This window comes from Lactuca virosa, chromosome 3, assembly GCF_052849685.1.
Source record: "Lactuca virosa cultivar CGN04683 chromosome 3, Lactuca_virosa_CGN04683_v6, whole genome shotgun sequence".
NCBI classification, from domain to species: domain Eukaryota; kingdom Viridiplantae; phylum Streptophyta; class Magnoliopsida; order Asterales; family Asteraceae; genus Lactuca; species Lactuca virosa.
In genome coordinates this window covers 140,206,073-140,224,568 of record NC_136428.1, presented here as the reverse complement: position 1 = coordinate 140,224,568, position 18,496 = coordinate 140,206,073, and the positions used below count along the sequence as shown (strand labels likewise).

Below are 18,496 nucleotides of genomic sequence, written 5' to 3'. Positions count from 1 at the left end.
AGAAACTGGGTCGGATGAATCCTTTGTGCAAAAGTTCGCTGAGTTGGTTGGACAGCTCTTGCATCTCCACATGAGCCAATCTGTAGGGCGATTTGGCGACGGGTGTAGCTCCTGGCACGAGGTCAATTCGGAACTCGACTTGTCTTTCTGCGGGTATCCCTGGAAGATCTTCAAGAAAGACATCCGGGAAATCGCAAGCCCCTGGGATGTCTCGAATATTGACCTCTTCTTTGGACTTATCCACTATATGAGCCAGAAACGTCAAGTCCTTCTTTCGTAGATACTTATGTGCCTTAATGAACAAGATAAGACGAAGGTTCGTGCTGGGTTTGTCTCCGTATATAATTAGGGTTTCGTGATTTGGGAGGTGAAGGCGAATGGCCTTCTCGTGACACATAACTTCAGCATGGTGGGGGCTTAACCAGTCCATGCCGATATTCACATCAAAACTCCTAATGGATACATGCATTAAGTTTATTTGAAAGACGTGATGGTTCAAGGTCAGGGTACATCCGATGTAGATTTCCCCAGTGGATTATGTTTTCCCATTAGCCATTTCCACCGTAAAGGTTTCATTAAGCTTATGGGGTTGTTGTTTTAACAAGTGTTTGAATCTATTACTCACAAAGCTTCGTTCTGCCCCGGTATCAAATAGGATGCATGCATAAGTGTGGTTTAGGAGAAACGTACCGGTGACAACAGCGGGATCCTGAACCGCTTCTCCCTGACCCATAGTCAGCACTTTACCTGCTCCTCCATTCCCAGAGTTGTTGATCTTGGGGAAGTTTCGACGGAAATGCTCAGTCTTTCCACACCCATAGCAGGTGTGGCTTGCTCTCGCATTATTGCCGTTGTTATTGGTGTTGTTGTTGTTGTTGCGGTTGTTGTTGTTGTTGTTGTTTCCTTGCTGCTGGTTCTAGGGAGGATAGGTCCTGCAATATTTTGCCGTGTGGCCCTTTCGATTGCAACTGGTACAATGCATCTCCCTGCATTCGCCATTATGATGGAGAATGCACTTGTTGCACTTTGGGAGATTCCCGGAATACTGCCTAGGGGCACTTGGAGTAGCTGAAACTGGAGCATGTGGTGTGGAGGGAACTTGGGTGGTTGCAGCATTGACTGTCACTGTTTTTTGCTTCTTTGACGACTCTGAGCCTTGTCGCCCCTTTCTCTTTTTATTCTTTCCTTTCTTGTTGTCACTCTCCTTCTTGCCTTCAGTTTCCCCTGGCTTCTCGCCCTTCCTGTTGTTGTGGTCGTACAGTTTCTTGGCCAACCTCTTGGCACTGTCGAAGGTTTCAGGATTTGCAGCTATCACATTTCCTTGAATTGGGGAGGTTAATCCCCAGATGAATCGTTTGATTTTCTTTCCCTCTGAAGTAATCATGCCAGGGCACAAAAGTGACAGTTCGCTAAACCTTGATATGTATGCATCAATGTCGGAGTTTCGGACGGTGAGATTCCATAAATCTTGCTCTATTTTTTGAATTTCGCCTCGCGGGCAGTACTCGGCCATCAGCATTTCTTTCAACTCCGCCCATGGCATGGCGTTGGCTACGGGGAGAGTCATGGCTTCTACGTGTCCATTCCACCAGGTGAGAGCTTGGTCAACGAATGTGCATGCGGCAAACTTCACTTTCATCTCCTCGGGGCATCCGCATATCTCAAATACCGATTCCACCTTTTCAATCCATCTCTTTAGGGTTATCATTCCACCTGTGCCATTAAAGGTTCGTGGCTTGGCGTTGGTGAAGTCCTTGTATGTGCATGTCTTGGTAGGTCCTTGATTTATTCCGTTGTTCGAACTTCCAGCCCCTTGTCCATTGCCTCCACCATTGTTCCCTTGGTGGATTTGCGCCATCGTTGCCGTGACTGCAGCAGATACAGCTGCTTGAAATGCAGCCGAGTTGATTTCTGGTGGGGTTGGCTCAGGGTTTCCACAGGTTGGTCGTTGAGGCATCTTTCTGTCATGGAACGGAAAGATGTTGAGTGCCTATGATTTTTGTGAGTTTGTGGTCCTATAAACTAGGTGTATTGCATGTACTTAAGTAGTTTCACATATTAACATAAAATCATGGATACATAACACATAACAGATAACAACATCACAATAGAACATATATATATTTCCATTAATAATATCCGTACTTTGATACATGAAAATTTGCTCGAAAGAGCATACATAAGTGGTGCAAGTTCGGCAGCGTAACGACTCTATGAGTAGTGTACTCACTTAAACATAGAGTCGATGGTACATAGCATGGATCATAGTACTAGTAGGGTAAAGCTGGTCCTAACACCCTAAGGAGCGCCCGACGGCGGCAGCGAGGTCATATACCGAAGTGTTGTGCCAACAACTGGGCCATCTCAGTCATTTCTCCAATGACTTCCTCTCTTTCCTGTTCGGCCTGCACCGCTCGTGCTTCCATGGCGAATAGTTGTTGCCACAGAGCGGCAATCTCAGCTTCCGGTGAACGATTCTCTCTCGCGGGATTCCCTGGTGGGGTAGGGTGGTTCTGCTGCGTCTCGCTGGTAGGTGGTGTGACGGAACCCTCGTCTGTGTCTTGTTCTTCCTCCATGTCGTCATCGGTCCCATCAAACTCGTAGTGTGTGTCCGTGTACTCGTCGGGCCCAACGTCGTGTGCTCCCCCTTGATCTCCCTCGGGTTCGTCCTCGATCATTCCGTGGGCCACTAAGACCTGATGAAACTGAATGCCCTGGTGCTCCCCTTCCATGGTGACTGAGAGGAGGTCTATGAATAAACTATTATTACTCCTAAGATGTTTTAATTATTATGCAAATTGAGTTGATGTTCTCTTCTTGGTAACAAAGGGGTATGTTTTTAGGTTTTACGACCATCGCGATTTCCATGGGGCATGTGATAGTTGTACTTCGGAGGAAATGTAGTTGATCAGGCTACATTCACCCTTTAATACAACTATGAACAATCCCGACTTAAACGAGATGTCAGTATCATCTTATTTGATTTGCTATTATGTTCTTTTTCCTATATCGTACAAGTAGAGGTGTTTTATCGTTGTGTTTTATTTGTTTTGTTCAGAGTTGTTTTAGTCCCTCTTTGGTTTATAGTTGCATATCAATGTATGGTTAGTATGCCAATTCACTATAAACAGAGCTCTGATACCAACCTGTCACACCCCCGAACCAGACGGCGGAAACGTCCGAGGGCTCGCGTGACTCAACTTGAATATCATCACAATGCATATACATGAAACACAACATAAACTTCACTATGCATTAATACATTACAACTGACATTGTTCACATCAAGTACATTGTTTAAATATTACATATTCATATCATAAATTGTTTGAAAGTTTTTCAAAGCATAACACCCTAACATACTTGGTATTACTCTTCAGCTTACCTGTTACGTGAGAATACAAGTTATTTTGAAAACGTCAACATATTGAATGTTGGTGAGTTCATAAGCAGGGTTGTTATAAAAATGCTTTGTGTAGTTTATAAAACCCAGAAAATCTGATATTTTCTGAAAAGACAATTGTTTATACCAAAGTGTGAAGGTCCATAAGTTTGTGCATGAATGATTTCAAAGCGTGTATAAATGAGAAGTTTTGCATTATAGTTATTGAAAAGTACAAGTGAATGGTGTTGATTTCCTCGAAAAACCCGATGTTTTCCGATAAGATAATATAATTGTTTCAAATTGTTATACCGTCACAACGAATAATTATGATTTTCCTTGATTACTCGGATAGTCTTGGATTTATTTCTTTATGTGAGTCGTTATAACCATGCGTGATAATGACTAGTTCATCTGTCTTGGCCTTCTAGCGAACGCCGGAATTAATCTTAAGATTTTGTCACCCTAGACTGGCCGAGTCTAACTGTAGCGAACAGCTAAGGTGTGGGGGAGTCACCCCCGTATAGATCTATACACAAACTCTCGCTCTCCCTCCAGGAGACTTTGATTATAAAACAAACTAGGAACGACACTTAGAGGTGTCGCCCATTATTACTCACTTAATCCAAACGAAATTGATTACCATTGATTAACGACCTGTATTTGTTTACTTGAATTGAAGGTAAGCCTAACAAACGAGGAGAAGAGGATTACGAGGTCCTGCTAATTACGTGTGTTATTTAAAGTTGTTGGGTATACGAAGGACGCGTTGGCCCATTTCACATTTGATTTATTTGGACCTTACTAGCAATGCTAATGGGCCAGTCAGAGCCAATAGCACATAAAAGCCATTGAGGGTCCCTTAAACATGTAATTGGGTCAAAGGAGGCCCAATAGACATGTGTTATCATTGTTAGGCCCGAAAGTCATGTCAATGGGCCACGAAGGCCCAATAAGCATGATTAGGATCTTTCAAGCCCAACAATTTGAATATTTACTTGTTTTAGGTATAGTATAATTGTCGGAAGCTTGATTGAACAATTGTTAATATTCGCAACGGCCTGAGGCTTGTCGATTGTTTATAACGATATTTGAAAATAAATGTATATATTCTTCATTTTATTTTTATAAGTTGCAATTTGGTATTTTTGACCCAAGTATTTTAATAATAAAATAATTGACTCAAAATATTGGTTTGACCTATTCAGCCCTTCTTCAATAAAAATGACAATCTTAGTCCCTTACTTTTAAAAAAGACATTTTAGGTCCCTAAAACCATTTTCTTGACATTTTACAATTTTGCAACTTTTACAATTTTGACCCAAATTCGAAAAACTTTACATTTTTGATCCTTTTTGGAAAAAAAATCATTTTGACCCCTGAAATAGTTTTGTTTACCCTTTTACCCCCTGTTTTGAGAAATTTACCATTTCAACCCCTTGAAAATCACATTTTTCGCAATTTTTGGGCCTATGGGCCGAAAAGCCCAAAAATTGGCCCATTAGGCTACAAATCACATTTCTAGTCCTTTGAAGAGCATAATATTCATAAAAACATTTATTTTAACGGTTTTGACTCTTTTTGTCCTTAAGAAAACCGTGAATGACAATTTTTAACCCAACTTTTGTTTATTTGGCAAAGTTAGTCCAAAAATGAGTTTTATGTTGCAATATGTTTATTATAACCTTAGAGGGTAACTTTTCTTGACTTGTTTAGTGTAATATATCTTAGATCATGTTTATTTTCCTTCTTGTGACATAGATCTCGAGATTTCTTTCCTTTTTGTTACATATTTATCATATAAACACATGAAATCACACATAACATACACATACACATAGATCTACACATTTTACTTGTATTCTCCCCCATAAAACTTGTGAAAACCGAAAATAGAGGGGTATGAACTCACCTTTGCTTGTTGTTTTCGATTTGAAGAAGAAAGGGAAGAGTTTGATGTTATTTTTCGGCCCTATCAAGCTTTCTTGGGTTGATTTCGAACTTAAGAAGCTTCTAAGGAGTAGATCACAAAAATGGTGTGAGTTAGGAAGAAGTTTTGATGAAATAAAGAGACTAGGTTATGGATCTAAACAATAACTTACCAATGATGATGATTATTATGGAATAACCTCCTTGAAGAGCCCTAACTCTCGAAAATTTTGAAGGAGAAGTGAAGAAGTTGTTGTGAGTTCTTGAGAGGATTTCGAAGTGAACTAAGTGTGTGTGTGTGTGTGAGTTGATACTCTCGGCCGAGAGTAGTAGAAGGAGAAGAGAGAGAGGTGATGGGATGGATGCATGGAGGTATGTGAGTTTTGCATGGAAATCCAATGAGTAATAAGGAGGTGGCTAACCCTCCTTAATCCCTTAATTTCTCCACTTTTTCCCTTTTTTTTCTACTTGGGCCGAGAGAGGGTAAGGGAAAAGAATGGTTTGGGCCTTTTTGTTCTTGAGTCCATATTATGGGCCCATTTTGATGATATTCAGCCCATTCGGCCTTTTAGATTTGTTATGGCCCAATAAGGCCCATTAAAGATAAACTAGTCCATATTAGGCTTATGAGGCCCAAAATGTTAAGTTTCATGCTAATGGGTACAATTAGAGCCCATATAAGAGTTCTAAGGTCAAAATAGTCAAATTGGAAGCTTATTGGTCCATTAGGCCCAATAAGAAAATCCTAGCCCAAAATGGACTTGAACCGGGATTTTTAGGGTTTCCAACCTTTTGTTGACTATTTGAATGTTTGTATAGAGTATTTGATGGAATTTTGTGGTCATTGAATAAGCACCATACATGTTTTCAAGTTTTAACTACAATGTTATCTTTGTCAAGGGTTTTACAAAGCATCAGAATTCCTAGTTGTGACATATATATATATATATATATATATATATATATATATATATATATATATATATATATATATATATAGACACACACACACACTAGACTAAAAAGAAGTGAACTAATTTAGTACCAACTATTATCATCCTCCAGAATATTGCCATCATTTTCAGCACCGGACTCATCTCCGCTTGTTTTTGAGTCACTACCTGCATAACTATAAATATCATCTTCGTTTCCATGTTTATCGACTATTTCATCGTTGACGGCAACCATTATAGTAAAAATATGAGCTGGATATCGAAAAATTATAAATGGCTTATCGAAAGCAATTATAATGATGATGACAATGAACTAAATGATAGATGTTTAAAGACTACATCACTTATATGTGTAAAGTAAATTTTAAACCGAGAGTATATTATGGAGTGAGTTTAAATTTAGGGAAAATTTAAAAAAAAATTTATTTGGAGGGAATTAAAAATAAGGATTAGTTCAATTTAAAAATAAAACTTTTTAGATAGCAAAATAAAATATTAACAATTAATTATAATTAATATTTTTGAAGATATGAAGTATTTACAATAAATTAGGAGAGTTGAAATATTATTAATTTTATTTAGGTTTCATGTAACAATAAAACATTTTAGGTAAAATACTAACTATTGCTTATAATTATTATTTTTCATAGATATGGAATATTTATAATAAATTAGTAGGGAATTGAAATATTATGAATTTTATTTGAGTTTCATGTAAAATAAAACATTTTAGATAAAAAAAAAATATTAACTATTGCTTATAATTAATATTTTCGTAGATATGATATAATTATATAAAACTAGGAGGGAATTGAAATATTATGAATTTTATTTTAGTTTAATGTAAAAATAAAACGTTTTAGGTAATAAAATAAAATACTAACTACTGCTTTTAATTAATATTTTTCGTAGATATTCTATATTTAAAATAAATTGGGAGTTAATTGAAATATTATGAATTTTATTTGAGTTACATGTAAAAATAAAACATTTTAGGTAAACAAAGTAAAATATTAATTATTGGTTATAATTATTATTTCGTATATTATATAATTATAATAAATTGGGAGGGAATTGAAATATTATGAATTTTAAGGTTTTATTTTAACATATAATTAATATTTTCGTAGATATGAAATATTTATCATAAATTAGGAGGAAGTTGAAATAATATTAATTTAATTTGAGTTTCATGTAAAAATAAAACATTTTTGGTAAAATATTAACTATTGCTTATACTAAATATTTTCAGAGATATGAAATATTTATAATAAATTAGGAGGGAATTGAAATATTATGAATTTTATTTGGGGGTATCGGTCAGTTAGGTACCTAGTATCATGATCTGAGACACCGCTCCCTAATTTTCTTATGTTCCCAGCCGGGGGGGGGGGGGGGGGGGGGGCTAGTATCAATGTGTACTTGTTTGTAGGACATGGATGTGGATCCTTGGGGGTATTGGCTGGCTAGCTAGCAATTATCATGGTCCGAGACACTACTCCCTAATTTTCTTATGTTCCCAGCTGGGGGGGGCACCCTAGTATCAGTGTGCGACTGTTTGTGGGTCATGGATTTGGATCCTTGGGGGTATCGGCCGGCTAGGTAGCTAGTATCATGGTCTGAGACATTTCTCCCTACTTTTCTTAAGTTCCCATCCGGGGGGCGCCCTAGTATCAGTGTGCGGCTGTTTGTGGGTCATGGATGTGGATCCTTGGGGGTATCGGCCGACTAGCTAGCTAGTATCATGGTCCGAGACACCGGTGCCTAATTTTCTTATGTTCCCAGGCAGGAGGGGGGGCACCCTAGTATCAGTGTGCGCCTGTTTGTGGGCAATGGATGTGGATCCTTGGAGGTATCGTCCGACTAGCTAGCTAGTATCATGGTTCGAGACATTGCTCCCTAATTTTCTTTTGTTCCAGTCGGGGGTGTAACGCCCTATTTCGAATCGTTTCCCATTGCAGGGTGGTCATCAAGAAGTGGGTATTAGCAGACTTAGAACCCTTGAAGAATTTATTTTGGGCTCATTTGGAGGTAGATGATGTAGTTTGGATGACCCGTGTATTCAGTTTGTGTATTGGAGCCCAGGGGTATTGGAAAGGTGTTGGTTCGGGCCTTTTATGAATTTTGGATTTAATTTCGGTTGGCTTTTAGACTAAATAAAATATATAGAAGTGTAGGGCTTCTCGTTACCTTTTCGTGGATATAAAGAACGTCAAAAACGGATAAGGGATTATGATCATTTAAAGTTAGAAGGGTTTAGACCAAACCGAGTATGCATGGCATACAAGAGAGGTACGCATGGCGTACACGGGAATTTGGACGCGGGTGCATTTTGGAATGCCTTGTGTTCCCCAAAAGAATGCTCTGCATTCGTCAGGTCAGATGGAAACCCTAATTGAGGGTCTTGGACCCTATTTAAACACCTTAACTCACCTCCAACCCTCATTTCCTTCATCCTCCATCCTCTCTAACCCTAAGAACGAAACCCTAGCCTCCATTTGAGTGATTATTGATCTTTAAAGTGATTTATTAGTATTTTGGTGCTTGATGAGGAAGAATGAACTTCTTGAAGATTCATTGCTTGACTTGGAGCTTTTGGATGCAGGCTTTGTGCACCTAGATCTATCTTCTGGAGGTATAAAGTCTCAACCTTGACAGCTCTTTCATGTAGATATAGCTAAGTGGTACTTTGTTATGAATTTGGTCCCCTTGAGGTGGTTTTGGTGAGTAAAAGTTACTCCAGAACCTTTGAGATTCATATTTGGTCCTTGTTGAGGTTATGGAGTCTTAAAGTTTGGATCTTGATGGGTAAAAACCTTCCATGCATGATTTGGTAGTCATTTGATGAAGTTTGGGGACTTAGGTTTTTTATTTAGGTCCCATTGGGTTATGCTAAGTCATAAAGTTGGAAACTTTATGACTTAAGAAGTCCCTTGAAATTAGATCACGAAGTTTGGATTGAGGTCTTAAGGTATTAAGAAATTTTAAGACATTTTGGACCCTTGAAGTTTATTTTTGGTGATTGGGCTTCATTAAGCCATGCAAAGGCTTAAATCCTTCGACTTTATTTGTAAAGTCACTATTATGGGACTATTTTGGGGTTTTAGACGTTGGACTTAACGAATTAAGTCCTTAGAATAAGAATTTGGAACTTAGCCGCACACGCCGTGCGTAGCTCATGGGAACGCAGCGCGTTCCTTCTTGCGTCCCCGTCAACTTGTCCAGTGACGAACGTTGTGCGTTTAGCGATTGAACGTCATGCGTTCGTCTGATCAGTGGAGTTTTTGGTTGTTGGACTTGGACATAACTTTGGATGTGGGCCTTGTTGTTTTGGGCCTTATTGGGCCTTATGGTATCATTTCGGTTTTGGGCTACCTATTTTGGGATTGGTTGCTTGGGGCATTGTTGGGCCATATTAGAATAAGTGTTTTAGTTTAAGGAAAAAGTTATTGGTATTTAGGGTAAGCTCCATGTTAGGGTTTGGGCCCAGTTTGGAAAATTGGACCATAAGTGGACTTTGGATGATTATTGGTTGTGGGCCTTTATGATTGGGGGTTTGGGCGTTAGTCTTAGACCAAACTAAGTGAGGGGTAAAATGGTCTTTTTGCCCCACATATGGATTGTTGGCTTTGAATTGGAACCCAGTTGTTAATTGGGTGTTGTTTGTTTGATAGCGCGAGAATTCTAGCGGATCTGCAGTCAGAGATTTATTCGTGGGTTCAGTTCTCGAGGTGAGTTTCCTCACTGGGTTTAGTGGGTCAATGACACCAATGCCGGCCCATGTTTATGTTATGTTAGTGTGTTAGCTGTCTTCGTGACTCTTGCATGTGTATGTGATTATATACTTTCCGGGCTAAGGCCCGATGTCGGGCGGCTCCCGATGACTATTTGTATGCTATGTATCTATGTGATTATTGCATGTGTATGTGTTTATTTGATATATGTTATATATATGCTGGACGGGATCAAATGCTGGGCGGGGTCCGATGACAGGGCGGGGCCCACTATATGTTTAATTTATGTCTGGTATGTGGTATTTGGGGAACTCACTAAGCTTCGTGCTTACAGTTTGCAGTTTATGGTTTCAGGTACTTTTGGTTCGAAAGGGAAGGGATTGGCTTCATCGTAGCGCATACACTGATGTTTTCCGCAATATGTGATTTTGGGAATGAACTCTGATAATTGTTTTATTTTGAAATGCTTTTAAATGTTTGGTTAAAAGTACCTTAATGTTTTGGTTATGATAAAAATAAACTTTTTACCCTTGGTTTTTGGGATGTTACAAGTTGGTATCAGAGTATTGGTTTGAGGGATTCAAGCATACCTTCGGGTGTGCCTGGACTCAAACTGTGGGTTTGGTGAAATTTTTTATAAAATGAACAGTTAATTAAAAAGGAATTTCAAATCAAAGAAAGGGGTGTGATGTGTGCAATCGGCCGAGCTCAAGTAATTGGTTCCCAGAATACCAATACATGTTTATTATGTTATATGATATGAGTTTGTGAATTGCATGCTAGATTAGGGCTAAGGATATGATCAGTATTATATGATAGGATAGATTCCTTTATATGCCTGATTGTATGAGCTTTTAGATCAGTGGATATAAACGCTTGATTAGTGTATGTTGGTTAGATTGTCCGTTGTCTGAGTGTTGCATGCTTTGTACTTTCTGGGATTCTTAATGATGTGGATCAACTACTAAGTGAATATGTTAAGTCATATGCGACACAGGTTAAATAATCTAAGAGTGATGGATTTGACCCTATTGCGCAGCTCTCGTTTGAGTCCAACCGTTGTAGGGTTGAGTCTTTTACTCGAAGGATTATCTGATCTCTGTTGCATGTGACTATATTCATAAGGTAGTTGGTCGACATTGGGTAGAGTCTCTCAGCAATTGAGGGTAGGGTAAGGTCGGCAACCTAGAAAAGCCCAGGGATTGCTTCCGTGGGTTTTCTTGCGCTGGGTTGTGAGTTTCTGTTGTATGGATTTGAGAAGGTGACTTAGAGGATTCGGTAGGATTCTTGAGGAAAGCATGGATAGGTATGGAAGGTAGTATTAGGCCCATACTACTGAAAGCACATGTTCCATACTCGAATCGGGGAGAGTCTTGGAGAATCTACGAAGCTTGTGGGAGGAGGATTCTTGGGTATGATCTGATCATTTCATGTTGTATTTCAGTTTGGTGATGAGCACTCAGGGAGGAGGTTCAGGTTCTGGTTGCGGCTCAAGTGTTGGTACTGAGCCGATTAGCGAGCAGATGTGGGAGTTCATCTCATTGGAGATTACCCATGGTATGTTGGAGCAGACTCCTGTGATCTTTGGTTCAGTCAAGGATTGAATTTTGGAGCTATTGGATAGTCGTCTCAGGGCCTTTTGGGACGAGGTCGTATCAAGACAATTGGGGGCTCATTTGGAGCCCAAAGCTTGTAGATCTACAAGATCCTTCAGGAAGGAGGATCCTGTTGTCTGCTTTTGTCATTTGGGATCGAAGGTGGGTTATGATCCATGTCTTCAGGAAATTCGACCACATTATTGGATTGCCGCGGAGGTTTCTCGAGCCCTACGCGAGGAGTTACCCGACATCATTGGGCGTGTCACTGATAAATTGGTCGCCAGGTTCGAGGGTCGGACCTCGACTGTTCATGCGGATGATGGGTTTGTCGGGGTGACCCGGGAGCAGGAGATTGGTTTGGATAGGCAGCTGGGGAAGAGAAAGCGGACTCATGGACATGCTCGACAATCTGAGCAGTTGGATGTTGTCGTAGCTAGTGTTAGAGCCCGAGGGGCCAGGGTGGTTGCACGAAGAATGCAGGGACCCATGAGGATGTGCGCAATAGGTCTAAGTACGACAGGTGTGGATGGAAGTGCCACCTCTGCCAAGAATGCACATTGGAGGTAGAGTTGTGCCATCGTTTTCATCAGCCTGTTCATATACGAGCGAATTGCCCCGCTTGGTGGTTGGGGTTGCTTAGGTTCCATTGCAGGTTCTTCGACAGGAAGAGGGAGTCAGGGTTTCTTCAGGCGATATTGCGGGTATGTTATCTGTTGCTTTCTTCTTGGTTATTATCATAATTTATATTGCTTGGAAATTTTGCATCGGTTTGGGTAAGCGTGTCTTTGGATTCAATTCTCTGCTTGTGTTTGGATTATATTTTCAAGAATTGTTACATGCCATTTGCATGCCATGAATCTTTAGTGGGTCAGAAGGGGTTGCATCTTGTCGAGCGGGTTTCAGTGTGTTAGTTTTTTTATTCTGGTTCTTGGTCGAGATCGATTCACAAGTATTGTATGGAAGGTCTATGGTCAGGTTCAGCGGGTTAGTTCTCCAGTATCGTCAGGGTTCCGTGGTTTTAGATTTTGTACTTGGTTGGCCACTAGGAGTGCCAAGGGAAATGGTTTGTTGCTGTGGTTTTGGTTGGAGCATCCGTACTTTGGACTTCAAGTTTTGAGTGGGATATCATTTTAAACATCTGGGATTATCAGTATTTCTGGGATCCGGGAGATTTTCAGCTTGTCTTTAGGGGTTATACGCTCTTTTGGGATGGGTAGTGATGGAACACTACCATTGGTAAACGTCAGTTGTCTGCAAATCGATCATTAGAGGGTAAAAAGGATTGGGAATCCTCCAATTCTTGTGTGCTGTAAGAACTTAGTCAAATCAAAGTGGGGGAGAATCGTTCAGGTACTCAAGAGCAGAAGTAGTTGTCAAACTAGAACAAGTTTCGCATCCCTGTCGTAGAGGAAGGCGGCCCAAGTGGCTGTCTAGATCGAGGATTGTGTGAGTTGGGAGTTCGGGAAACTTCCCGACTTTGGGTTCGTGTTTTCTTGGTGTTTGATAGCAGGCTTTGGGAACCAGGGTTGGGGTTCCAGTCATGAGTCGATTTCAGCATGGGTGTTTTGGTCGAGCGCTTGCTCGACTCTAGATGTGTTCGAATTGATAGACTAGCAGTAAGGCTTCGGGCGACGGTTGTGGCAAGGTGCAAGTGTTGTAAGAGTACGGGGTTGCCCGTAGCATTCACTAGTTAGTAGTTAGTGCGGTAGCGTTGTAAGACTGCGGGGTGGCCCGTGACATTCGGTCGGTTAGTGTGGGAAGTGTTGTAAGACTGTGGGGTGGCCTGTAGCATACACCGGTCCATGTACAACAGTGAGATTGTGGCGAATATGTGAATTGCTCAAGGATTTCTTGGTTTAGGTCAAGGTGGGTCTATTCGCAAGGCCGTGGGAGGGCCACAACATGTTTGGAATCAGGAACTGGTTGGTCGTGGGAGACCGGGTATGAGTTAAGATTACAGTTGGTCCTGTAGCGTTCAGTTTAGCATCGGGATGGTGTCGTGACGGTTCGGGAAATTAGTGCCAGTCGAGGTTTTCTTCCGGATGTCGTGTAGTGCGACTGTGTGAGTGTATTTTGGCTCAGCAACCGAGCGGGAGTCCGGTATTTTTTGCTAATTGGTAGACAAGATGGGACCAGGGAGGTCTCAGGTGCTTTTGGGAAAGCAATTAGGAGACAGTGTGATGTTTCAGACAGTAGTAGTGATTTGAGATTCGTGTGGGTGGAATAGCTTGTTGTTCGGAAGTGCTAAGTCACTTACAGTGGGATTAAATAATCTTAGAGAAATTGATTTGGTCCTGTTGCGCAGCTCTCGTTTGAATCTAACCGTTGTAGGGATGGATCTTCTACTCAAAGGATTATCTGAGCCTTTTGTTAAGTATAGGTGTTCTGCATCTAGTTATGGTCAGTAACCTTGTTCTGTTTGTAGCATCAAGATGATCAGGGTTGGGAGTGTTGTGTTCGGTCTGTTAATCGATGAAGACTTGGTTTGGTGATGTTTCAGCTTGGGCGGTCTGTCGGGGAGTCAGACCAATATAGACTTCAGATTTCAGATTGAGTAGTTGTGGCTATTTTGCAAGGGATTATTGTCGGGTGGTGAGAGGATTCTTTCGTGTTCGGGTTGGAGAGCCCTGCTAGGGTTGGTTTCAGTTGCCTTGGGAAGGTTATGGCATGCTCTGGGTCGTGGCCGTGTTGCTCAGGTTGTTTGGCGTGCCGAGGATGGTAACGAATGATTTCGTGGACAAAATCTAATTTAAGTGGGGGAGAGTTGTAATGCTCTGTTTCGAATCGTTTCTCATTGCAGGGTGGTGATCAAGGAGTGAGTATTAATAGACTTAGAACCCTTGAAGAAATATCATCGTCTATTAAGAAGCGTACTGCATATCTATCTTTATAAGGTATTAGTATTTTATGATCATTCTATGATCTATATATTCGTATAGAAAACACCGTTAAAGAGTACCAACGACAAAACAGTATTTTATGTTTAGTTTTAATAGTATTTTTTTGTGTCATATAGTCGTAGTATGCATATTTATTAAATACAGGACGACATGAGTATATTATTTATCGAAGAAGAATGTTGATGTTTGTTATTTATTCGAAGTACAGAGGCGCAATGGCATGTTCATTAAGCAAAGGAGAACATGAATATTGAATAAATTATTTTATTCAAGAAGGATGCATAACTGGCCCTCTTTTCCCTTATTTAAACTATAAAAAAGAATTATGAAATTTCGAATTAACCCACCTTCTCCTATAAATAAAGAGTGGAGTCCAGCTTCGTAACACATCTGAAGAGAGAGTATATCATGAAACTGAACACAAAATGGCAGTCATGGTGGTGGATGGTGAGTGTAGTGGTTGTTCTTTTCATATCAACGGCACAGCCAGTAATTTCACAGAAGATCGATAGGAATAACACAATGATCAGGTGGTATTGTAGTTACTACCGAGGCATGAACGGGCAAGTTTTTCTTAAAAACCTCAACACCACCCTTTCTAGCCTCAGAAAGCAGTTATCCCGAGTCAATAATTACCACGTCGTTTCAAAGACTGTGATTAATGGCGAATCCGTCTATGGTCAAGCTTTGTGCAGGGCACATCTCTCGACTGCAGAGTGTCTATCTTGTTTTGACTCAGCTGTTTCTTATTTGAAAGTATGTGGCATGGGAAATGGTGCTCATGTTTTCTATGATGACTGCGACCTCAGGTGATTAGGTTTTACCTTTCTCCATATAAATTACTTTAGTTTTCCTAGAAATTTGTTAAGGTTTCCTCAAATAGTTGAAATGTCTCGCTAAAAGACTTTGTGGTGCTGCAGGTATGAGAACAAAAACTTCTACAATGATGCTATAATGAAAACTGGTACTATTGCAATATGTGGCAATACTACATCTTCGCATCCAAAGGAACAAAAGAAAACAGCAAGTGGGTTGCTTTCAGATCTTCGGATCGCAATACCAAGAATACCAAGTTACTTTGCTGCTTCCACAAGGCAAATTACTGGAACCAATGAAACAGTGTATGCAATTGCACAATGTGGCCGCAACATAAGCCAGAGTATGTGTGCAGAATGTTTAAAGATCAGATTTAGATTATTAGATAATTGTCTTCCTAGTACGTCAGGAAAGGCGATTGACGATGGATGTTTTATGAGGTATTCGGAAATTCCATTTTTTGAAGCCAATCAAACAACTGATATCGCATCTTTCTTAACGAATGGTAAGACAGTTATTATTCTACAAGTATACTTTTTTTTTTATGTTTGTTTTTAAGGTTATATTTTTCTTGTCATATCCATAATAGAGATGAACCATCGTTAGGTCCATATCAGTTTGACACTCCAATTTTAGCGGTTGGATCTCTATATACTTATACTTATCACACCGGCCATGAGAAGAATTGTAACTAAAAACACAAGTCCATAGATTGTTTTTATATAGCCAATGCTTATCTAAAGATCATGGACTTTACAGGCTATTCAAGAAATTTGAGATCCATTATTGGCGGAATTGTTGGTGGTATAGGATTTCTGTTGCTAATCCTTGCATTTTTCTTCTGGCGTCGTCAATACAAAAAGTCAAAACACCTCAGAGAAGGTTAGTATTACATGATCTTAATTAGACAATTTTGTGCTAGTACATGTCTCTATTTTTTTTTCATGTTCTTTTAGCAGTACTAATTATGTGCAATCTGAAATTACTAGATAACTCAACTGGAGCAATCGACTTGTTGCAAAGGACAACCGCTTATACCTACAAAGATTTAAAAATTGCTACAAATAACTTTTCGAATGAAAATATAATCGGAGGCGGGTTTAACATGTTGTATAAGGTAATATTTGTTTCTGTTCAAAAGAGGTTACGGAATATTTCTATCGGTATAGAAATGATCCCACACACCCGCTGGTATAAACGTACATAATCTCTCAACACTAATCAAGATATATATTAAACTCTTTGTGATTTCATTAAGCAATCACATGATCTAAACAATATTTTTATGCCCCATTATATAGAGGCAAAACAATGGACTAGGATTCCTGGTAGAAATTCCTAATGATCACTTGGACTAGCTCAAACTTACAAAATGCTATACCTGCACTGAATAAAAATGTTAGAATGAATCGTACTAGAAGTGAACATTAACCAATTAATTAGTAATACATGCACGAGGTGTTTTATTTTTCTTTTTGGAACAACAACAATTTAAAAAAAAAAATCAAGCTACTGCATGAGAAGCTATAATTAACGAGGTGTATTTCTTTTTAACTGCTTCTGTATATGGCAAAATCAGGGTGTTATGAAGGATCAAGTTACTGTTGCAATAATGAAAATTGTCGTAGCATCTAAGAGGGGAAAAACCGACTTAGATAGTGAAATCCAAATTATCAGTAATGTTCATCACCGCTATCTCATACGTTTCCTTGGATGTTGTCGTAAAGGATCTCACATGTATCTTGTCCTTGAGTACATGGAAAATGGTAGCCTTGATAAATTTCTCTATGGTGAGTTAATTTAACGTTTATAGTTATTAATTGTATGCACTCTTCCAATTTGAAAATTGAACACTGAATTAATCAACTAATAAATTTGTACCTTAGGTGATAAACGGGGTACCCTAAATTGGCAACAAAGGTTTGATATAATATATGGTACAGCCAGGGGTCTTGCATATCTACATGATCAGTACCATGTCACAATCATTCATAGCGATATAAAACCCAGCAACATTTTGTTGGACGATGAATTTCAACCGAAAATTTCTGATTTTGGGCTACTAAAACTATTGCCAGAAGATAAAAGTCATCTCAGCACCAAAGTTAGCGCCAAAGTTACAGGCACCTTGTATACGTTCTTACCAGTCCCATATATGGATTTTCCTTTTGTACAGTAACTGTGAAACCTAAATAGTAGTTGTCATTCTTTTGCCAGGTTTAATGGATATATAGCACCTGAATACGCAATTAACGGGCAGTGCTCTGAGAAAGTTGATGTATACAGCTTTGGTGTCGTCATCCTCGAAATCATTAGTGGAAAATGCTCCAATGACATGCTTCAAAATGAATTTCTGTTACTAAAACTCGTTGATCATGTAAGCATCTTAAGGTTATGCTATTAGCACATGATATATATGCTTCCTCAATTCTCTAGTTTATCTTGAGTTTGATTTGATTTGTTTTTCACGTATGATGAGCTTGTATTGTTGTTTTGGGGTATCTCATGATCAATAACCTAACGTGTATGAGATCGAATCCCACACTTGGACAGAATACGAGTCATGAAGGGTGCAGCCATTCATTTTTTAAGAATTTAACTTTTTTTCATTATCATTTACTATAATAGGCAAGGAGTCTATATGAAAACGACGATCATTTGAATCTCATGGACGTTACACTAGATCCAAATGAATATATAAAAGAAGATGCAAAGAAAATCATAGAGATAGCGTTGATGTGCATACATTCAACGGCTTCAGCGAGACCATCGATGTCTGACGTGGTTATACTTTTAAGTGGACTTTCATCGGAGGTAAAACGTCCAACGAGATCTATGATGGACGATTCTGATATGAGAATTCAAGTAGAACTCAAGTAAATTTCCATGCGACTAGTCATTACAAATTGAGATGTTTGTGGTTTGTGCTTAGTAATGTACAAATGACTAAAATCATTTGACTTTGTATATGTTTTTTTCGTTATTTGATTATTTAAAAATAATTTAAATTTTCTCCATTTAATTGTGGTGGTCATTCTCAGGCATTATGTTGGTTGTTACTACAAATAAAATAAATGTATTTTTTACTTATCCAAAGTCCAAAAAACCGGTTCCAACATTTTTTTAACGAATCTATCATACCCGCTCATCCCAATTTTTAAGAAAACGTCCGTACCGATCTGAT

The 18,496-nt window shown here is 39.3% G+C and overlaps 1 protein-coding gene across 1 annotated transcript; it reads left to right on the top strand.

Moving 5' to 3' along the window:
* The first annotated feature begins 14,904 nt into the window (after positions 1-14,904).
* Positions 14,905-18,234, top strand: LOC145162646 (cysteine-rich receptor-like protein kinase 2). The gene is made up of 8 exons (XM_079081728.1): positions 14,905-15,305; positions 15,417-15,817; positions 16,072-16,194; positions 16,302-16,429; positions 16,892-17,102; positions 17,199-17,442; positions 17,530-17,689; positions 17,941-18,234. Exons 1-8 carry the CDS (start codon positions 14,905-14,907, stop codon positions 18,190-18,192), a joined length of 1,920 nt encoding a protein of 639 aa, XP_078937854.1. The 3' UTR covers positions 18,193-18,234.
* Positions 18,235-18,496: the final 262 nt, after the last annotated feature.

What these genes read in the sequence shown, in the direction of transcription:
- LOC145162646 (XM_079081728.1), top strand. Translation starts at nt 14,905, where the DNA reads ATGAAACTGAACACAAAATGGCAGTCATGGTGGTGGATGGTGAGTGTA. An exon ending in TATGATGACTGCGACCTCAG is followed by an intron (nt 15,306 to 15,416) that starts GTGATTAGGTTT and finishes GTGGTGCTGCAG; the next exon opens with GTATGAGAACAAAAACTTCT. An exon ending in GCCAAAGTTACAGGCACCTT is followed by an intron (nt 17,443 to 17,529) that starts GTATACGTTCTT and finishes TTCTTTTGCCAG; the next exon opens with GTTTAATGGATATATAGCAC.